Source organism: Melanostigma gelatinosum (assembly GCF_949748355.1).
Source record: "Melanostigma gelatinosum genome assembly, chromosome: 15".
NCBI lineage: Eukaryota > Metazoa > Chordata > Actinopteri > Perciformes > Zoarcidae > Melanostigma > Melanostigma gelatinosum.
The window spans coordinates 4,136,270-4,158,506 of NC_136648.1; the positions used below are offsets into that span (position 1 = coordinate 4,136,270).

A 22,237-nucleotide genomic window follows, 5' to 3' on the forward strand; every position below is an offset into this window, starting at 1 on the left:
TTTTGCTCTGATTTATGCTCTTAGCTGCTTGTTAAAGAAATGATTGAATACACTTATTGTAAGTCGCTTTGGATAAAAGCGTCTGCTAAATGATTGTAATGTAAAGCTCAGCTTCACATGGAGTCGCTCTCTTCCTTTGCTGGTGAGACTGTTTTGTTTTGTTTTCACACACAACATGCTCGAATAATTGATTATGTCGAAATAAGTCATAAAAAGTGATGAACATGAACTCTGTACTTTGTGCTGTTTCAGGAGGGAAACTGACTCAGTTATACTCTCATATTAGTTTCACATTTTCTCCATCAGCTTTGTATGAAACCCTGTAAATAAGACAAGAAGAAAAGACTTTGTTCATTCTTGAATCAAGAAATACTTTATTCATCATGTAAACCTTCAGTTTGTTCACATCCCATCAGTAAAGTCTGTTCAATGACTCTTGTTCAATGATTTCATCAACACATTCACTTCATCCTCACAATCTATTTGTTTGACCAGAATCTCAGTTATGTAAAGAGAATAATGAATGATTCACTTATTGATTATGATGATAATAATTAGTTATATAATACATCATAGTACCTCTTTTGTACAACGATTAAGAAAACAACAAGAACAACATTTAATCTGTTGTAGAAAATAAACATAATTTCACTTAAAGGAATCTTTACAAAGAGTGCTGAGAACTAAATCTCTTTGATGAAAGAAGCTCTGGTGATTTCTCTCTTTAAGAGCCATGCAGTGGAAGAGAAACAACAACTAACAAATACATCAATACTAATATTTATCAAAGATTTAAACCTCAGAGCAGTTTACATTTTCATGAAGAGAAATATCAGTTCAGGTCAACAAAGATCATCATGAGCAGTGATAGCCTCCATGGCTAAACAGACACAGAAAGGAGCTCCACCTAAAGACACTCAAACATTTACACAACAATAATGAGAAGACGTCAAAGCACCGCCCACAATGTTTGATTGACAGCTGAAGAAACATCAGCAATTAAGAGACAATGATGGAGACAAAATGAGTTTCAGGATTAAAACACAGAAATGAATTTGCTGTTCCTTAAATCACTTCTGACTATTTTAGTTTACAGAACTCAGCAGTGGCTCCATAATCACCATCAATCCAAAGTCCAGCATAGAGAGGCTGAGTGAATGTGGTCTGGACTCTGTGGAGGAGAGTCATGGTTTCAGAGACGCTGTAGAAAGACAGAATACCTGCTCTGTGATCCAGGTACACTCCTACTCTGGAGGACTGAGGACCAGAGACGGAAGTTTTGATCTTGTTGTACAAAAATGTAAAACTGTTTTCGTTACAAACTAACGCCCAAGATTTGTCATTGAATCCAAACACACATTCATTAGAGAACCCTGTTCTGATGATATTCTTGTATGCGACTGCTACATAAACTGCTCCTCTCCTCTCCACCTCCCAGTAACAACGTCCAGTCAGACTCTCTCTACTCAGGACCTGAGACCATGTAGTGAATCTGTCTGGGTGACTAGAATAAGACTGTTGTTCACTCACTAATGTTGCTTTTCTGTTCCCCTCAGATAATAACAGATGTGTGTTTGCTGTGTTTGGATCCAGTGTGATTTCACTTGAATATCTTAAGAATCCAGCTCTGGTCTTGGGCTCTGCTTGTGAAGGTGACAATAAAACGTCCACTTCAGTCACTGCCAGTGAGACGTTTGTCCACTTGTCTCTCAGAACGTCCTGTAGTTTATCTCTGACTTCTGACACAGCCGCCGTCACGTCCTCAAAGTAGCTCAGAGGACGGATATGGATGGCGGACGAGTCTGTAGCTTCTCTGAGTGGTGACAGTGAGGGGTAGTTGTGTAGAAACTGGTTGTGATCCTCTGTGTGTGAGAGCAGCTTCAGCTCAGCGTCTTTCCTCTTCAGCTCAGAGATCTCCTGCTCCAGCTTCTCCTGAAGCTCTTTGACTCGACTCACTTCACTTTTCTGCTGGGATCTGACCTGCTGCTTCACATCTGAGCTTCTTTTCTCCATGAGACGGATCAGCTCGGTGAAGATCTTCTCGCTGTCCTTCACCGCTTCGTCGGCAGAGCGATTGACGGCCTCCACCTCCTGTTGAAGCAGCTTCACGTCTTTCTCTCTGTCCTGGATTCTCTGCTGGATGTTTAGTCGACTCACCTCCAGCTCTCTCTGCCTCTCAGTCCTTTCTGCTGCAGCTGAGACTGTGTCGTGGCCTTTGTGTTCATCCACAGAGCAGAGGTAACAGATACACTGCTGATCAGTACGGCAGAACATCTTCATCACCTCATCGTGACGAGAGCAGATGTTCTCCTGGAGCTTCTTGGAGGGGTCCACCAGCTTGTGTTTCTCAAAGGCAGATGATTCATAATGAGGCTGGAGGTGTTTCTCACAATAAGAGATCACACATTGCAGACAGGACTTGATGGCTTTCAGTTTCCTCCCAGTGCAGACATCACAGGACACATCTTCAGGTCCAGCATAGCAGTGATCAGCAGGAGCAGCTTGGAGTCCAGTCTTCTTCAGCTCCTCCACTAAAACTGCTAACATGGTGTTTTTCAGCAGGACAGGCCTCGGTGTGAAGGTCTGCCTACACTGAGGGCAGCTGTGGAGTTTCTTCACATCCTCTTCATCCCAGAAGCTTTTAATACAGTTCATGCAGTAGCTGTGTCCACAGGGAGTAGCCACCGGATCCTTCAGTAGATCCAGACAGATGGAACAAGAGAAGGTTTCCCGATCCAGCTGAACTGCTTTCTGCGCCATTTCACCTCTCAGTAACAACGACTGTCTGAGTTTCACTTCACGAGAAGCGACTCTGCTTTGACTTCTGATCTGAACAACATGTGTTTGTTCAGTGAATGGAGGCTGTCAGCTCTATCGCTGCACCACCATGTTGGTTACACCCATCTTTAAAACTGTAGATCTGAAGGGGAGGGAACAAGGAGACATGTGGACAGAGTGGAGCCGGCTGTGTTTGAGAGCAGGAGGAAGAAGGAGGGCTTATCAAGCTGTGCTTCATTCCAGGAAGAGGAGCAGCGCTGTGAATGTGAACTTTGTTTCCTCATTCACAAACAGAGCCTCGGTTAAAACCTGCTCCACCTTTGAAAACATTTCATTTCTTTAGTTGTTCAATATTTCTTGTCTCCTCAGAGGAAGAGTTATAGACAAACATGAAGCCATCAAAAGACTAATTCTGTTCACTTTTCTTTCACTGCTTAAAAACAGCTGCTGACAAAAGAGTTATCAGATTAAACTAATATGAAACATTTAAATTGTCGTATAATACCTTTCTCTCATATTTAATGTTCAACTTTTAAACATTTGTCTCAAAAGAGTTGAGTTTCAAGATATGATTCTGATGCAAAGCAGCGTTTCAAGATTCACATTTATTCATTTCATGACGTCATGACTGGACCTGATATAATCTGCACATTTTCCATTTGTTGTTGATGTTAAAATGTTGCAGCTGTTGTAAAAGCTGAGTCACTCACTGGTTGAGTGACGACTGAGAAAACTCCTCAGGAACAACATGAATCTCCAGCAACCATAAACTGGTGCACAGGAATGAGGAGGACTTTCCTCAAAAACAATGCACGGACTCATATCACAAGAATGTCTCAACGATCACTTCTGACCCACTAGAAGTGGTTCACTCTGCAGAGAGAGAGCGTCAACCTCTAAATAAACTGAGCCACCAGGTGTCAGATAGAAATGGTGCATCCAAGAGGAAGCTGTGAAAATGGCGGACACACAGCGGCGCGAGACGCCGAGCGGACAAAGCTCGTTCTAACATGAGAGTGAATCAGGGTTTGTCTTTCACCTGCTGTTGAGCCGGGGAGGAGGGGCCAACTGTTAACGTTGTGTTTCACAAACCGACAAACATCAGAGTAACTTCTTCCACTGCTGGTTATGGTGTTTTTGCGGGTGTCTGCGATGGGTGTGATATTCAAATGTCCGCTGACGCTCCAGTGATTTATGTGCACGCAAAGAACAAAGAACAAGCTGCACTTCAACTCACGTCCACATTGACAAATGTAACGACCGTAAATGGCTTGCAGATTCCTGCCTTCACCTAAATGTTAAAAAGACAGTTTGTATGTTCTTCACAAAGAGAGCTTGCAGAGTGTCACTGGAGCCAGATGTTTATGTTGCTGGTGAGAGGCTACAGGTAGTGTCCGATTTTAAACATTTAGGATTTTTTATTGATTCTGATCTCTCTTTTAAAAAACAGGTAAAACATGTGACAAATGTCTTAAAATGTAATCGCATGAATTTTAGATATATCAGACACTGTCTAACCATGCAAGCTGCAAAACTGTATTTTAATGCAATGATTGTCCACATCTGACCGACTGCTTAACCAGCTGGGCACAAGCCAGCAGCACCACATTAAAATCCATTCATAGTCTCCATAAACAAATATGGAAACAAGCCCTAAAAACACTTGATAAAAACCCCAAAAGCCACCATCACTGCAATATTCTCACCAAACACCATATCCTGAGTTGGGAGAACATCATTCAATTCACTGATGTGTTTTTAAAATCTTACATGGTATGGCCCCACCTCCACTTATTAAACAAAGCGCTCAAAGCAGCAGACTCACTGGATCTGCTTCAAGAGGTGATTGTGTCATTCCACAAAGGTCAAGCTCGTTCAGTAAATCTACATTCTCTGTGAAGGCAGCTCACTGGTGGAATGCTGTGCCACCACACACACGCACACAAAACACGTACCAAACATTCAAGCATCGCTTAAAGGAATGGCTTGTTGCCAATCAGGTGTGCCAGCATTGATGTGCTGTCTGTCCTGCCTGCTTGTTTTGCCGATATGTGCATTTGTCTTGATCAGCGTTGCTATTTTCCATTTTTTTGCAGTGTATGTGAAGTGCTTCAGTGTTACATGTGCTTGTCCTGTAGGTGGGTCTGTTCTGCGTGACGCATGCTGAAACCTGTTATGTCTGCTCTGCTTTAATGTCGTACACTTTTCTTTTGCTGTGTTTCGGTTTTGTCTACATGTTGCTGTCTGTTTCTCTATGAATTTTAACTCTGTTTCAATTTGAGATTTTGTTATTTTAGGCTGCCTTGAAACATCTGGCCGGGGACAGCAGATGGAAATTAGCCTCTCTGGCTAACTCTGGCTCACTTACAGTGTAACTGTTGATTAGTGTGCATTGTCCCTGAAAAATAAATGAATAAATAATGATCTAAGTTCAGTGATTTGCACATTTTCTCTTTCTTAACTCCTTTTTAGACGCAGACTCCTCTCAGCTCTCCTCGGACAAAAAGAAACACCGTTTTAGTCAGTACAACATTTGATTTCAAATACAGCCGAACGTCAAAACAACACTTGCATCTGGCCTAGATATGATGTTTCAAATAGATTCTTCATTGCAAAGCATATCAACGTCATTAGTTGTGGTTTATGTAACTATCTGTATCTGTAGTTTGGCTTTAACCTGCGTAGCATCTCAGCACAGATGAATTCTGAAGAACTCCTGGAGCTGAACACCACTCCCTTCTCGTCGGTGGATCTGGCTCTCACGGTGACCACCTGTCTGGACCTCAGCCCGGCCACCTTCACCTGGACGGGCTCATCGAACATGCATCTGGCTCTCTCGGCAGCAGCCTCAGTCTGACTTGGGAGGACATCTTTCCTGAAACTACAGTTGTTTGTTCTTCACAAGGCGTCACTGTCATCGTAAAAGGAGAAATTGGACGGTCACATTACTTCAAAACACTTTGACAAAGCAGATGAATAGCTCATGAATGTTTGTGTTGAACCTTGTTTTCTTTTAATAGTGTCTCCAAACCTCTTCCGACCAATTTAAGACGTAAAATAACATGACGGGTAACTACCGTAAATGTTCCTGTTGGACTCACATTTAGAGTAGCAGTACTGTTCCTGTGCTATTCAGTAAATATCTGGACCGCAGTAACATGTTTGTCTCTATAATCTAATTGTTCTTACGTTACGCTGCTCAGATCTGGTTTTCATGTGCTAAACATTAACTACAGGTTACAACTCAAACTGAACCTTTGAATGCAAAAGGCCGATCAATGTCCCAAGACCGTGATTTAATGAAGATAATTTCCGTTTATTTTAAGAACTGTTCCTGAAATTAGTTTGAGAGTTAATTGAGGAACCACATCAGTACATTCAATATTTTTTAAGGGCAGTGAAAGGAACAGCTCCTTCCTATCTCCAGGCCATGGTCAAGCCCTACACCCCCGCCCGACCTCTTCTCTCTGCTGCCTCGGTGCGACTGGTTGCTCCGTCGCTCAGAGGTCCTTGCGGCCGATCGACCCGGTCGCTGCTGTTTTCTGTCCTGGCCCCTCAGTGGTGGAATGAACTCCCCACTGACGTCAGGACAGCAGAGTCGCTGCCCATCTTTCAGCGCAGGCTGAAAACTCACCTCTCCAAGAAGTACTACCCTGAGCCTTCCACTCAGCACTTATTGTACTCATGTTAGTTTGTTGCACATGTTGTATTTGTTTGTTTCTACACTGTACTTTTGCTCTGATTTATGCTCTTAGCTGCTTGTTAAAGAAATGATTGAATACACTTATTGTAAGTCGCTTTGGATAAAAGCGTCTGCTAAATGATTGTAATGTAAAGCTCAGCTTCACATGGAGTCGCTCTCTTCCTTTGCTGGTGAGACTGTTTTGTTTTGTTTTCACACACAACATGCTCGAAGAATTGATTATGTCGAAATAAGTCATAAAAAGTGATGAACATGAACTCTGTACTTTGTGCTGTTTCAGGAGGAAAACTGACTCAGTTATACTCTCATATTAGTTTCACATTTTCTCCATCAGCTTTGTATGAAACCCTGTAAATAAGACAAGAAGAAAAGACTTTGTTCATTCTTGAATCAAGAAATACTTTATTCATCATGTAAACCTTCAGTTTGTTCACATCTCATCAGTAAAGTCTGTTCAATGACTCTTGTTCAATGATTTCATCAACACATTCACTTCATCCTCACAATCTATTTGTTTGACCAGAATCTCAGTTCTGTAAAGAGAATAATGAATGATTCACTTATTGATTATGATTCTAATAATTAGTTATATAATACATCATAGTACCTCTTTTGTACAACGATTAAGAAAACAACAAGAACAACATTTAATCTGATGTAGAAAATAAACATAATTTCACTGAAAGGAATCTTTACAAAGAGTGCTGAGAACTAAATCTCTTTGATGAAAGAAGCTCTGGTGATTTCTCTCTTTAAGAGCCATGCAGTGGAAGAGAAGCAACAACTAACAAATACATCAATACTAATATTTATCAAAGATTTAAACCTCAGAGCAGTTTACATTTTCATGAAGAGAAATATCAGTTCAGGTCAACAAAGATCATCATGAGCAGTGATAGCCTCCATGGCTAAACAGACACAGAAAGGAGCTCCACCTAAAGACACTCAAACATTTACACAACAATAATGAGAAGACGTCAAAGCACCGCCCACAATGTTTGATTGACAGCTGAAGAACAATCAGCAATTAAGAGACAATGATGGAGACAAAATGAGTTTCAGGATTAAAACACAGAAATTAATTTGCTGTTCCTGAAATCACTTCTGACTATTTTAGTTTACAGAACTCAGCAGTGTTTCCATAATCATAAATATAAAGTCCAGCATAGAGAGGCTGAGTGAATGTGGTCTGGACTCTGTGGAGGAGAGTCATGGTTTCAGAGACGCTGTAGAAAGACAGAATACCTGCTCTGTGATCCAGGTACACTCCTACTCTGGAGGACCGAGGACCAGAGACGCGAGTTTGGATCTTGTTGTACAAAAATGTAAAACTGTTTTTGTTACATTCTAACGCCCAAGATTTGTCATTGTTTCCAAATCCACTTACATTATAGCTCCCTGTTCTGATGATATTCTTGTATGCGACTGCTACATGAACTCCTCCTCCTCTCCACTCCACCTCCCAGTAACAACGTCCAGTCAGACTCTCTCTACTCAGGACCTGACGACATCCAGTGAATCTGTCTGGGTGACTAGAATAAGACTGTTTTTCTCTCATATATGTTGCTTTTCTGTTCCCCTCAGATAATAACAGCCGTGTGTGTGCTGTGTTTGGATCCAGTGTGATTTCACTTGAATATCTTAAGAACTCAGCTCTGGTCTTGGGCTCTGCTTGTGAAGGTGACAGTAAAACGTCCACTTCAGTCACTGCCAGTGAGACGTTTGTCCACTTGTCTCTCAGAACGTCCTGTAGTTTATCTCTGACTTCTGACACAGCCGCCGTCACGTCCTCAAAGTAGATCAGAGGACGGATATGGATGGCGGACGAGTCTGTAGCTTCTCTGAGTGGTGACAGTGAGGGGTAGTTGTGTAGAAACTGGTTGTGATCCTCTGTGTGTGAGAGCAGCTTCAGCTCAGCGTCTTTCCTCTTCAGCTCAGAGATCTCCTGCTCCAGCTTCTCCTGAAGCTCTTTGACTCGACTCACTTCACTTTTCTGCTGGGATCTGACCTGCTGCTTCACATCGGAGCTTCTTTTCTCCATGAGACGGATCAGCTCGGTGAAGATCTTCTCGCTGTCCTTCACCGCTTCGTCGGCAGAGCGATTGACGGCCTCCACCTCCTGTTGAAGCAGCTTCACGTCTTTCTCTCTGTCCTGGATTCTCTGCTGGATGTTTAGTCGACTCACCTCCAGCTCTCTCTGCCTCTCAGTCCTTTCTGCTGCAGCTGAGACTGTGTCGTGGCCTTTGTGTTCCTCCACAGAGCAGAGGTAACAGATACACTGCTGATCAGTACGGCAGAACATCTTCATCACCTCATCGTGACGAGAGCAGATGTTCTCCTGGAGCTTCTTGGAGGGGTCCACCAGCTTGTGTTTCTTTAATGGAGCTACATCATAATGAGGCTGGAGGTGTTTCTCACAATAAGAGGCCGGACAGACGAGACAGGACTTGAAGGCTTTCAGTTTCCTCCCAGTGCAGACATCACAGGACACATCTTCAGGTCCAGCATAGCAGTGATCAGCAGGAGCAGCTTGGAGTCCAGTCTTCTTCAGCTCCTCCACTAAAACTGCTAACATGGTGTTTTTCAGCAGGACAGGCCTCGGTGTGAAGGTCTGCCTACACTGAGGGCAGCTGTGGAGTTTCTTCCCATCCTCTTCATCCCAGAAGCTTTTAATACAGTTCATGCAGTACCTGTGTCCACAGGGAGTAGTCACCGGATCCTTCAGTAGATCCAGACAGATGCAACAAGAGATGGTTTCCCGATCCAGCTGAACTCCTTTCTGCGCCATTTCACCTCTCAGTGACAACGACTGTCAAATAGTTTAACTTTCTCCGAACAGAAACAATCTGTGTGTTCTCTTGCTACTGTGATTGATGAATCACCTCCCTCATTTCACAACATCCTGTTTATACCTGTACTTTAGAGCTTCAGACCTGTGAAGGGGAGGGAACAAGCAAATACCTTGATGAGGTGGAGCTCATTGTGTTTGACAGCAGGAGACACAGGGAGGAGTTTTCAGGCTCTACTGCATTCCACACGTGTAGCTTCATGTGAGAGGCCGGGTGTGTTATCTGTTGTCAAGAAGAGTTGAGCCCACAGAGCTGCCTCGAAAACATGCATACACGATCAGGGGAAGGTCAGGATATAAAAAGCATAAAGCATATACTCAGAAATCAATAGTTAAAGTGTAATCGAAAGATAAAGTGTATGATCGTTACATAACAAATGTTCTGTGTGACCGGAGCCGAGATGTGGGAAGAGTGTTTTGTCATGATGAGTCAGCAGAAAGAGTGAAGTTAGGAACAGATGTTTTTGAGTTTAGAAAGTACGGAGAAAGAGGAAGTAAGCAGGGTGTTGGCTTCAAGGGATGGGGAAATAATGATGGTTGAGAAGAAAAGACACAAAGCACAATAATGATGAAGGATGAGATCAATAATCATTTTATATGCAAATGTGTACTAAGTAAACTGATTTAACAAATGTAAAAACTGTGATTATGATAACTAATCTTTGTTAGAAATGTGCGAGTGTAGGAAAAGGGGAAGTGCAACAGATGTTGAACACCCAGACAGGGAAGTTGGGGTGATTTCCTCATGCACACACACACAAAAGTTAGGTCATTTTTGAAGCACAGGCACCAGATCAATGATGTCATGTTAATCACGGGCTGAGGGACCCCGTGTTGAGGAAGAGAGGGGAGAGGCGAGAGGCAGCCCAAAAGTGTTATAAAAGAAGTAACTTGCAAACAGCAAACTGGGATTTCGACACGGGCGCCGACCAAGTGCACCGATGAGGAGATACGGACGATTGCAACTGATGTATTGAGGACTTCGTCTCTGTTCACGGAAAGAAGACCGCTGTTCGTGGACAATAAGATTTAAAGACGGAGGTTTCCTCTCCCCACCACTCGATTCTTAACAACTGGACAACGGAGAAGACGCAGCAGCCCTAGAAAGACTTTGTACTGAGTTTTGAGGACTGTTGAACGGACTTCGCTGCAAGAGCAGGAGGAGTCCGAGGGTCTGGCCAGACCTTCGCTCCTAACAACTCCAAAAGATCCTTTTCATCGCACCATTGGACATCCAGCTCCAACCGAGCCGTCTCGGCATCTAAAACTAATGAGTATAATCGAAGAAGAAAATTAAAGTAACGAATCAAGTGTAGTGACATTTTATGTGAGCTGTAGCTTAACCCTTGCAAACTAACGAAATATAACCTGCAATAAATATCTAATCTGCATTTAAAGTAAATTTCTCAAGTGCATTTATTTGCTCAAGTAGTAAAAAGTTCCTCGTGGCAGTAAAAAGTTAAAGCAATTGTATGTCTAACAACTGAGTTCTGAAAGGTTATCCTAGAGACCGAATCCACTTAACAACCCCTTACGGTTTTAGAAAGAAGTAATCCTAGCCGTTAAAACCTAACCTGGCATTTACCAAGAGCACGGATCCATAAGAGGGAAGCTGCCATAACCGACGCGACTGGTGGGAGCGCCCGGGGTCAGGGTGGCCCCTCGACCGAGTGCACTCAGACCGGAGGAAGCAGGGTAGACGTCGGGAGTAACGGCAGTTAGAAGAGCCAGGCGAGTTCCCTCGCAAGAACACCAGCTCGACAATCTTTTAATAGAGAGCTGAGTCAGTAAGTAGCCCCGTATCGGGCCAGAAGTACCCCAGGATCTAACACGTGGCGCCCAACGTGGGGCTCGACGGAAAAGGAGTACGTTGAGTCCAAAAGAAGAACCCCGGCAGCCGAGAGAGGCGGTCGTTCGTGTACGAAAATACCTGAGGTGAGGCGTTGGGTAGAAAGTAAAGCTGCCCAAGCCTCGAAGAAGTCCGATTGCGAGACATCCACGAATCGAAGCTGTGTGTGGTATTTACAAGCCAGCACAGGAGAAGCCGCAGGCGACGGGGAGCATCGACCAGACTCGCCCGACCTGTAGAGGGGCCAGAGCCTGATCCCATCTCAGACCGGAGGAAGCAGGGTAGACGTCGGGAGTAACGGCAGTTAGAAGAGCCAGGCGAGTTCCCTCGCAAGAACACCAGCTCGACAATCTTTTAATAGAGAGCTGAGTCAGTAAGTAGCCCCGTATCGGACCAGAAGTACCCCAGGATCTAACACTGTCAATACAATGTGCAGTAAGAACAGTTCTGACACTCAGCCTTCTTATATACAGTCCATGTGCTCAGCTCATAACAATTAGACTTTCAATGTTATTCACACTTTTCAGAAACATTGAAGAAAAAACTTTGCTTCATTGTTCAGTGTTGTCATCTTGTTTTCTGACTTCCTGGTGAAGAACTGGGGAGAACAAAACAAACGCATGAACAACTAGTTGTTATAAAAGGACAGACATGTGATGCTTCCTCCAGCCCTTCTGCTTCATCAGCTTTGGTTGGTGCATGTGCAGCCTCTTTCCAGCCTCCATTTCTGTGTTTACCTCAACAAGTCTCTCTTCCCATGAAGACAACAGTGGCTCTACGTCAGCCTCTGAGGCCCAAGTCTGCTGAAATCAGCTACTGGATATTTGGATGGAGTGAAATAAAGCTTAAAACAACTTTTTTACATTTGTTATTTCCGATAATTAATACGTAGCTCAATATGAATTGATCAGAAGAAGCAGTGGGGGATGTATGCTAACAGGAGTAGAGGTGATGGTTCATATTATTCTATTCACAAAGTGAACACACAGACTTACAGCGAACCATCCAGGGCCCTGTTTCAGAAAACAGGTTGAGTGAAAACTCTGAGTCAGTTAAGCTGCTCGGTGGCAGGTTTTCTTGAACAAACGCTGACTTTCTCTCCGTCTCCTCTCTCTCACAGAGTCAGACACACTGATACAGAATGAACGAACGAGGAAATGAAACAAACGTTTACGAGACGTCAGAGTTTTGGTTTGTCCGTCTTTTCAACGGTGTGTTTTGACCTCATGTTCAAATACTACACAGAGTCAAATCAGCCTCAGCTTACAGTGAATCATCAGCATGTACTTCCTGTTGTTCAGTGAATGGAGGCTGTCAGCTCTATCGCTGCACTACCATGTTGGTTACACCCATCTTTAAAACTGTAGATCTGAAGGGGAGGGAACAAGGAGACACGTGGACAGAGTGGAGCCGGCTGTGTTTGAGAGCAGGAGGAAGAAGGAGGGCTTATCAAGCTGTGCTTCATTCCAGGAAGAGGAGCAGCGCTGTGAATGTGAACTTTGTTTCCTCATTCACAAACAGAGCCTCGGTTAAAACCTGCTCCACCTTTGAAAACATTTCATTTCTTTAGTTGTTAAATATTTCTTGTCTCCTCAGAGGAAGAGTTATAGACAAACATGAAGCCATCAAAAGACTAATTCTGTTCAGTTTTCTTTCACTGCTTAAAAACAGCTGGCTGACGAGCTTTCACTGTTAATTTAACATCTCTATTACATGTTGATGCCTCCATGACCAAGTTAAGCAGATGAGACTGAGGACAGCTATGTAGAAGAAAAGATGTTCAGTTTGTCTAACATGTAGCTTGACAGAGTTCTCATGTGTGTCCTGGTGTTCTCATGTTTCCTTACCTCCTCATCCCTCACTCCCGTAACTGTCCGTGCTGGATCCGTCCCCGTTGTTTTAAAAAGCTAAATAAATGAGAAGCATGATGTCATCCAGCTAGCCAAACCTGTCTGGTGTACAGCTAGTACAGAAGCTTTGCATGTACTGCTTCCCTTTCCCACGAGTCTGCTGTCTGATTGTGAGGTCAGGCTGATCTGATATCAGCTCTTTGGCTGCAGAATCTCCTCAAAGTTCTCCTCTCAAACGGGTCTTGGAGGAGGAGTGCTCGCCTGTAGAGACTTCTCCTGACGAGAACGCGCAGCGAGGGGGGCCTGATCGTTCTGGCCCACAGCTGAATCTATTTGAGGGCGCTGATTGGCTAAATTGTATGTCACTCATTTATATCTTGAATCAGCAATTGGCTAAACTGCTTCATAGACCCGCCTCTTTTGGGCCAAAACGATCAGGCCCCCCAAGCTGCACGTTCTCAGAGTGTCGTGCACACAGACAGAGAGCACGAGCAGAGAGCACACAGGCGGAGAGGACGAGCAGGAAAAGCATATATTTTGCGCAGATATCATATTTTATACACACATTACTGGGTACATTCCATAGTTCAAAAACACAAATATTGACAATTTGTGATTATTATAATTTATTTACTTTTTTTTTTTTTTGTGTGGCTCATGGTGGGGCCATGCCCCATGGTCCTCTATTGACCAGCCGCCACTGCGTCTCATTGCACAGCTGCTGTCTTCCTCAGTTGCTCTGCTTCCAGTGCAGCTTGTTATAAGTAGAGCTTTTATCCAATCAGATCTCACCTCTGTGTCTCAAGGTAAGAACAGAGGCCAGAGGCCTTCAGACTCAGTCATATTCAGAGTGTTAGAGAAAGACAAAGAGACAATCAGGGAGAGACTGCTGATAATCTTTGATAGAACATCTCAATGAAATAGAAACATGAAATGTTCTTACTAATACACGGCAGCAATAATGCCGTGAGTCTGTATTTCAATACCTTTTTGCCCTGGTCTCTGTCACAACAAAATGTAATTTAATGTAATTATACAACTTCTTCATAATAATACAAGAAGAAAGCTTATGAGCAACATCTGAACACCTCAAGTCAGCCAAACAGCTGCCCGTTTTGTGTAAATATAAAGTGTTCCAGCCTGAAGACGTTGAGCTGCTTCCTGAGTCTCACTTCTGTTTTCTGAGGGCAGAACCAGGTCTACTCCTCAAGACGTGAGCTAATAGCTTCATTCACTTCTCGTTTTACTTTCAGACTTCCATTATGAGCAGCTTGTTCTGGTGACCCGATCTGAAAAGATAAAGAAGCTTCGTTCATTGAATACTTTATTCATTAAAGTGAGACACCACTCATTCATCTGGTACAGAGCTTAGAAAGGAGAGTATAATCTGCTTTTGTCTGTGCATTGGGATCACAACAACAACAACACAGACACAAGAGCAGTCTTTAAAGAGAGACAACACATCGTGTCTAAGTCTGCGTGTGTACAACTTTAGCAGAGTGATACAGATACAAACAGGTCCAGTTCATTAACATGGTCAGGAAAAGGTTGAGTTAAAGTTTACAAGACAGACAGACAGCAAGTATATTATACCTGACAGACTTTCCCTGAAAGTGGACTTTCTATTCTCAAATTTAAATGATAAATATGGACCAATTATCCCCATTAGTGCAACTATATTATAGTGGATCTATCGTTTGGCTTTTATCTGCGTAGCATCACAGCTCAGCTGAGTTCTGAAGAACTCCTGGATCTTCTTCCACAGGTGGACTTCAGCTGCTGCGTGGGAACTGGGCTCACCCCCCAACAGGAACGGCTTGCGTACAACCCAGTGAACACTGGAGGGGCAGTAGGGACCATAAGGCGGCGCGAGATAATGTCCCGCTCCGGGGTAACAAATGCTCTCAAAGTTGTCCTTCCCATGACGCTGCAGTCTCTCAACCAGCATGTCCATGTAAGCCTTGCTGTCCCAGTTGAGGTCGTCCTCTGAGGCCACAAAGAGGAAACGTCCCTCTGCGTGTTCGACGGGGACCAGGGTGGCCTTGTTCTCCTCTGCCAGCGGGTTATGCACAACATTCTTGATCATGAAGGCCCCTGACTCACTGGGAATGATTTTGCTGAAGTCAATCATTAACGCAGGGAGGATTTGTCTCTTCTTATAGTAGAGGGGTAGAAGAGTGTTGGCAGAGCAGCCGTTGATCCACACTGTGGCCTCAACACCTGACAGGTAAGAGGCTATTGATAGTGCAATATCTCCAGTCTTTGAAATGGCTATCACACCAACTCCTTTACTGCCCACCTGTGGGTGGGTGGGGGTGGGGGGGGGGGGGGGGCAAGCTATTTATTATGATGTCATGGGCTTTTCTGCAGACAAACATTAATTACACTTCATCAAAGACTTCTATGCATCAGCATCTTTGAAACAGAGCAACGTTTCAAAAAATCTCAAAAGACTCTCGGAGATTCAGAGAACTCACCTTATCTTGTTTTTTCAAAAACTGTATTGCTTCCTCAAAATAATCCAGATGGATCTCTTTGATCTCCTTCGGCATGTCATCGTAACCGTACGCCACTACGGTCAGGACCACAAATCCTCGACTGGCGAGCAGAGAGGCCCTCCTCTCTGAGAAACCTCCCCCTAAAATGTACAAATCCAGCACGGCGGGGAATGGTCCTCTTCCTGGATCAGAAGACATGGGAGGATGCAAGATGACAAACGTATACGATGCATGTTTGTTTTTATCAGTTTCCTGGTTAGGAGGGATACTACTAAAGTCTGACGAGTTAATGGAGTTCATGTTGTCATTACGTCTGAAAGACGAGTTATATCATGGAAAGTCGAGGATCCAGCGATTTTGAAAGGTTGACTCACATTAGAAACTACAACTGAGAACACGTCTCCTCTATGATCATTTTTTGGACCACGGACAACTGTGTCGAATGACCTGCCGATGACAGCCGATGCAGGATCACCCTCACTCCTCATCCTCCTGGACCTGACTGCTGCATTTGACACAGTGGATCACACTATCCTCCTACAGCGCCTCCATACCACCATTGGACTATCAGACTCTGTACTCAAGTGGTTTCAGTCCTACCTTTCAGGCAGAACTGAATTTGTGTCACTGGGAAGATACAAGTCCAGACTGCTCCCCGTCTCCTGTGGTGTTCCGCAAGGGTCGGTCCTCGGCCCCATCCTCTTCATTATTTACATGCTCCCCCCCGGTCGTGTCATCAGCAGTCATAGGATGTCTTTCCACTGTTATGCTGATGATACACAGCTCTACATCAAAACTGCCCCAAGCCCCTCTGCAGCCATGTCATGTCTCACCTCCTGTCTTGGGGAGATAAAGGCGTGGATGAGCAACAACTTTCTCCAGTTAAACAGCAGCAAAACCGAAGCCCTCCTTGTTGGCACTCCACACCAGGTTCAGTCATCCTCCATAACTCATCTCACCTTCGACGGTCAGGTCATCCCCCTCGCCTCCACAGTCACTAATCTGGGAGTTAGGTTTGACCCACACCTGTCCTTTAATGACCATATAAAACAGCTGTGCAAAACCTCGTTTTATCATCTCAAAAACATCTCCAAACTCCGGCCCACTTTAACCCTGTCAGATGCAGAGAAGCTCGTCCACGCCTTTATATCCTCAAGACTGGACTACTGTAACTCACTCTTCACTGGGATCACTGGCAAGAACATCCAGAAGCTGCAATACATCCAAAACAGCGCTGCCAGGATCCTGATGAGAGTCCGGAAGTATGAGCACATAACACCCATTCTGCACTCCCTACACTGGCTCCCTGTCTCGTTCCGGATTGACTACAAAGTCCTACTACTCACACATAAATGCATAAATGGACATGCACCTCCCTACCTACAAGATCTCATCAATCCCCAAATCTCCACCCGCACCCTCAGATCATCAAACCTCTGCTGCCCATTGCAACCTGCGCAATCTTGGATTTTCTTTGATCGATCCATGTTGTTTGACCCCCATGTTAAGCAGCTGTCCAGGTCATGTTTCTTCCATCTCAGAAATATCAGTAAACTGAGATCTGTAGTATCAACAGCTGAACTAGAGATGATCATACACACATTTATCTCTTCTCGCATTGACAACTGTAACTCACTTTTTACATCACTTTTGCATCTGCTCTTAACCGTCTGCAGGTCATCCAAAACGCTGCCGCCAGATTGCTCACCAGGACAAATCGACGGTCTCACATCACCCCCGTACTCCGATCTCTCCACTGGCTTCCTGTAGCATCTAGGATACACTTTAAAATTCTCACCATCACTTACAGAGCACTTCACGGTCAGGCTCCGGCTTATGTAGCTGATCTACTTCGCCCCTATTCACCCGCCCGCACTCTCAGGTCAAACGCTCTAGGTCTTCTGTCCCACGCACACGATTTAAGAGCCGTGGTGACCGAGCCTTTGAGGCAGTGGCCCCGAGGCTCTGGAATGCTCTGCCTGCAACGCTGCGCCTCGCAGATACTGTGAATACTTTTAAAAAACAGCTCAAAACCCACCTGTTTAGGCTGGCGTTTGAGTAAAAACCCATGTCCTAGACCTGCTCTTAAAATATGTTTTAACTGTGTAACTGTTGATTAGTGTGCATTGTCCCTGAAAAATAAATGAATAAATAAAATAAATAACAATCTAAGTTCAGTGATTTGCACATTTTCTCTTTCTTAACTCCTTTTTAGACGCAGACTCCTCTCAGCTCTCCTCGGACAAAAAGAAACACCGTTTTAGTCAGTACAACATTTGATTTCAAATACAGCCGAACGTCAAAACAACACTTGCATCTGGCCTAGATATGATGTTTCAAATAGATTCTTCATTGCAAAGCATATCAACGTCATTAGTTGTGGTTCATGTAACTGTATCTGTATCTGTAGTTTGGCTTTAACCTGCGTAGCATCTCAGCACAGATGAATTCTGAAGAACTCCTGGAGCTGAACACCACTCCCTTCTCGTCGGTGGATCTGGCTCTCACGGTGACCACCTGTCTGGACCTAAGCCCGGCCACCTTCACCTGGACGGGCTCATCGAACATGCATCTGGCTCTCGGCAGCAGCCTCAGTCTGACTTGGGAGGACATCTTTCCTGAAACTACAGTTGTTTGTTCTTCACAAGGCGTCACTGTCATCGTAAAAGGAGAAATTGGACGGTCACATTACTTCAAAACACTTTGACAAAGCAGATGAATAGCTCATGAATGTTTGTGTTGAACCTTGTTTTCTTTTAATAGTGTCTCCAAACCTCTTCCGACCAATTTAAGACGTAAAATAACATGACGGGTAACTACCGTAAATGTTCCTGTTGGACTCACATTTAGAGTAGCAGTACTGTTCCTGTGCTATTCAGTAAATATCTTGACCGCAGTAACATGTTTGTCTCTATAATCTAATTATTCTTACGTTACGCTGCTCAGATCTGGTTTTCATGTGCTAAACATTAACTACAGGTTACAACTCAAACTGAACCTTTGAATGCAAAAGGCCGATCAATGTCCCAAGACCGTGATTTAATGAAGCTAATTTCCGTTTATTTTAACAACTGTTCCTAAAATTAGTTTGAGAGTTAATTGAGGAACCACATCAGTACATTCAATATTTTTTAAGGGCAGTGAAAGGAACAGCTCCTTCCTATCTCCAGGCCATGGTCAAGCCCTACACCCCCGCCCGACCTCTTCTCTCTGCTGCCTCGGGGCGACTGGTTGCTCCGTCGCTCAGAGGTCCTTGCGGCCGATCGACCCGGTCGCTGCTGTTTTCTGTCCTGGCCCCTCAGTGGTGGAATGAACTCCCCACTGACGTCAGGACAGCAGAGTCGCTGCCCATCTTTCAGCGCAGGCTGAAAACTCACCTCTCCAAGAAGTACTACCCTGAGCCTTCCACTCAGCACTTATTGTACTCATGTTAGTTTGTTGCACATGTTGTATTTGTTTGTTTCTACACTGTACTTTTGCTCTGATTTATGCTCTTAGCTGCTTGTTAAAGAAATGATTGAATACACTTATTGTAAGTCGCTTTGGATAAAAGCGTCTGCTAAATGATTGTAATGTAAAGCTCAGCTTCACATGGAGTCGCTCTCTTCCTTTGCTGGTGAGACTGTTTTGTTTTGACACACAACATGCTCGAATAATTGATTATGTCGAAATAAGTCATTAAAAGTGATGAACATGAACTCTGTACTTTGTGCTGTTTCAGGAGGAAAACTGACTCAGTTATACTCTCATATTAGTTTCACATTTTCTCCATCAGCTTTGTATGAAACCCTGTAAATAAGACAAGAAGAAAAGACTTTGTTCATTCTTGAATCAAGAAATACTTTATTCATCATGTAAACCTTCAGTTTGTTCACATCCCATCAGTAAAGTCTGTTCAATGACTCTTGTTCAATGATTTCATGAACACATTCACTTCATCCTCACAATCTATTTGTTTGACCAGAATCTCAGTTATGTAAAGAGAATAATGAATGATTCACTTATTGATTATGAAGATAATAATTAGTTATATAATACATCACAGTACCTCTTTGTACAACGATTAAGAAAACAACAAGAACAACATTTAATCTGTTCTAGAAAATAAACATAATTTCACTGAAAGGAATCTTTACAAAGAGTGCTGAGAACTAAATCTCTTTGATGAAAGAAGCTCTGGTGATTTCTCTCTTTAAGAGCCATGCAGTGGAAGAGAAGCAACAACTAACAAATACATCAATACTAATATTTATCAAAGATTTAAACCTCAGAGCAGTTTACATTTTCATGAAGAGAAATATCAGTTCAGGTCAACAAAGATCATCATGAGCAGTGATAGCCTCCATGGCTAAACAGACACAGAAAGGAGCTCCACCTAAAGACACTCAAACATTTACACAACAATAATGAGAAGACGTCAAAGCACCGCCCACAATGTTTGATTGACAGCTGAAGAAACATCAGCAATTAAGAGACAATGATGGAGACAAAATGAGTTTCAGGATTAAAACACAGAAATTAATTTGCTGTTCCTTAAATCACTTCTGACTATTTTAGTTTACAGAACTCAGCAGTGTTTCCATCATCACCATAAATATAAAGTCCAGCATAGAGAGGCTGAGTGAATGTGGTCTGGACTCTGTGGAGGAGAGTCATGGTTTCAGAGACGCTGTAGAAAGACAGAATACCTGCTCTGTGATCCAGGTACACTCCTACTCTGGAGGACTGAGGACCAGAGACGGGAGTTTTGATCTTGTTGTACCAAAATGTAAAACTATTTTCGTCACAAAATAACGCCCAAGATTTGTCATTGTATCCAAATCCACTTACATTCCATTTCCCTGTTCTGATGATATTCTTGTATGCGACTGCTACATGAACTCCTCCTCTCCACTCCACCTCCCAGTAACAACGTCCAGTCAGACTCTCTCTACTCAGGACCTGAAGACATGAAGTGAATCTGTCTGGGTGACTAGAATAAGACTGTTGTTCTCTCATAAATGTTGCTTTTCTGTTCCCATCAGATAATAACAGCCATGTGTTTGCTGTGTTTGGATCCAGTGTGATTTCACTTGAATATCTTAAGAACTCAGCTCTGGTCTTGCGCTCTGCTTGTGAAGGTGACAGTAAAACGTCCACTTCAGTCACTGCCAGTGAGACGTTTGTCCACTTGTCTCTCAGAACGTCCTGTAGTTTATCTCTGACTTCTGACACAGCCGCCGTCACGTCCTCAAAGTAGCTCAGAGGACGGATATGGATGGCGGACGAGTCTGTAGCTTCTCTGAGTGGTGACAGTGAGGGGTAGTTGTGTAGAAACTGGTTGTGATCCTCTGTGTGTGAGAGCAGCTTCAGCTCAGCGTCTTTCCTCTTCAGCTCAGAGATCTCCTGCTCCAGCTTCTCCTGAAGCTCTTTGACTCGACTCACTTCACTTTTCTGCTGGGATCTGACCTGCTGCTTCACATCGGAGCTTCTTTTCTCCATGAGACGGATCAGCTCGGTGAAGATCTTCTCGCTGTCCTTCACCGCTTCGTCGGCAGAGCGATTGACGGCCTCCACCTCCTGTTGAAGCAGCTTCACGTCTTTCTCTCTGTCCTGGATTCTCTGCTGGATGTTTAGTCGACTCACCTCCAGCTCTCTCTGCCTCTCAGTCCTTTCTGCTGCAGCTGAGACTGTGTCGTGGCCTTTGTGTTCCTCCACAGAGCAGAGATAACAGATACACTGCTGATCAGTACGGCAGAACATCTTCATCACCTCATCGTGACGAGAGCAGATGTTCTCCTGGAGCTTCTTGCAGGGGTCCACCAGCTTGTGTTTCTTTAATGGAGCTACATCATAATGACGCTTGAGGTGTTTCTCACAATAAGAGGCCAGACAGACGAGACAGGACTTGAAGGCTTTCAGTTTCCTCCCAGTGCAGACATCACAGGACACATCTTCAGGTCCAGCATAGCAGTGATCAGCAGGAGCAGCTTGGAGTCCAGTCTTCTTCAGCTCCTCCACTAAAACTGCTAACATGGTGTTTTTCAGCAGGACAGGCCTCAGTGTGAAGGTCTGCCTACACTGAGGGCAGCTGTGGAGTTTCTTCACATCCTCTACATCCCAGAAGCTTTTAATACAGTTCATGCAGTAGCTGTGTCCACAGGGAGTAGTCACCGGATCCTTCAGTAGATCCAGACAGATGGAACAAGAGATGGTTTCCCGATCCAGCTGAACTCCTTTCTGCGCCATTTCACCTCTCAGTAACAACGACTGTCAAATAGTTTAACTTTCTCTGAACAGAAACAATCTGTGTGTTCTCTTGCTACTGTGATTGATGAATCACCTCCCTCATTTCACAACATCCTGTTTATACCTGTACTTTAGAGCTTCAGACCTGTGAAGGGGAGGGAACAAGCAAATACCTTGATGAGGTGGAGCTCATTGTGTTTGACAGCAGGAGACACAGGGAGGAGTTTTCAGGCTCTACTGCATTCCACACGTGTAGCTTCATGTGAGAGGCCGGGTGTGTTATCTGTTGTCAAGAAGAGTTGAGCCCACAGAGCTGCCTCGAAAACATGCATACACGATCAGGGGAAGGTCAGGATATAAAAAGCATAAAGCATATACTCAGAAATCAATAGTTAAAGTGTAATCGAAAGATAAAGTGTATGATCGTTACATAACAAATGTTCTGTGTGACCGGAGCCGAGATGTGGGAAGAGTGTTTTGTCA

At 43.9% G+C, this 22,237-nt stretch overlaps 2 protein-coding genes across 2 annotated transcripts; both read right to left on the reverse strand.

The window, feature by feature from the left end:
• Positions 1-353: 353 nt before the first annotated feature.
• Positions 354-2,775, reverse strand: LOC306788735 (tripartite motif-containing protein 16-like). The gene has a single exon (XM_079284350.1). It carries the CDS (start codon positions 2,758-2,760, stop codon positions 1,081-1,083), a length of 1,680 nt encoding a protein of 559 aa, XP_079140476.1. The 5' UTR covers positions 2,761-2,775; the 3' UTR covers positions 354-1,080.
• Positions 2,776-7,589: 4,814 nt separating this feature from the next.
• On the reverse strand, positions 7,590-21,754 carry LOC306789744 (uncharacterized protein; the record flags this gene model as incomplete). Its single annotated transcript, XM_079285817.1, has 7 exons — positions 7,590-9,290; positions 11,763-11,776; positions 14,751-15,327; positions 15,506-15,708; positions 17,986-18,180; positions 19,953-19,975; positions 20,076-21,754. The coding sequence occupies 7 exons, from the start codon at positions 21,752-21,754 to the stop codon at positions 7,590-7,592; spliced, it is 4,392 nt and encodes a 1,463-aa protein (XP_079141943.1).
• Between the last annotated feature and the right edge of the window lie 483 nt (positions 21,755-22,237).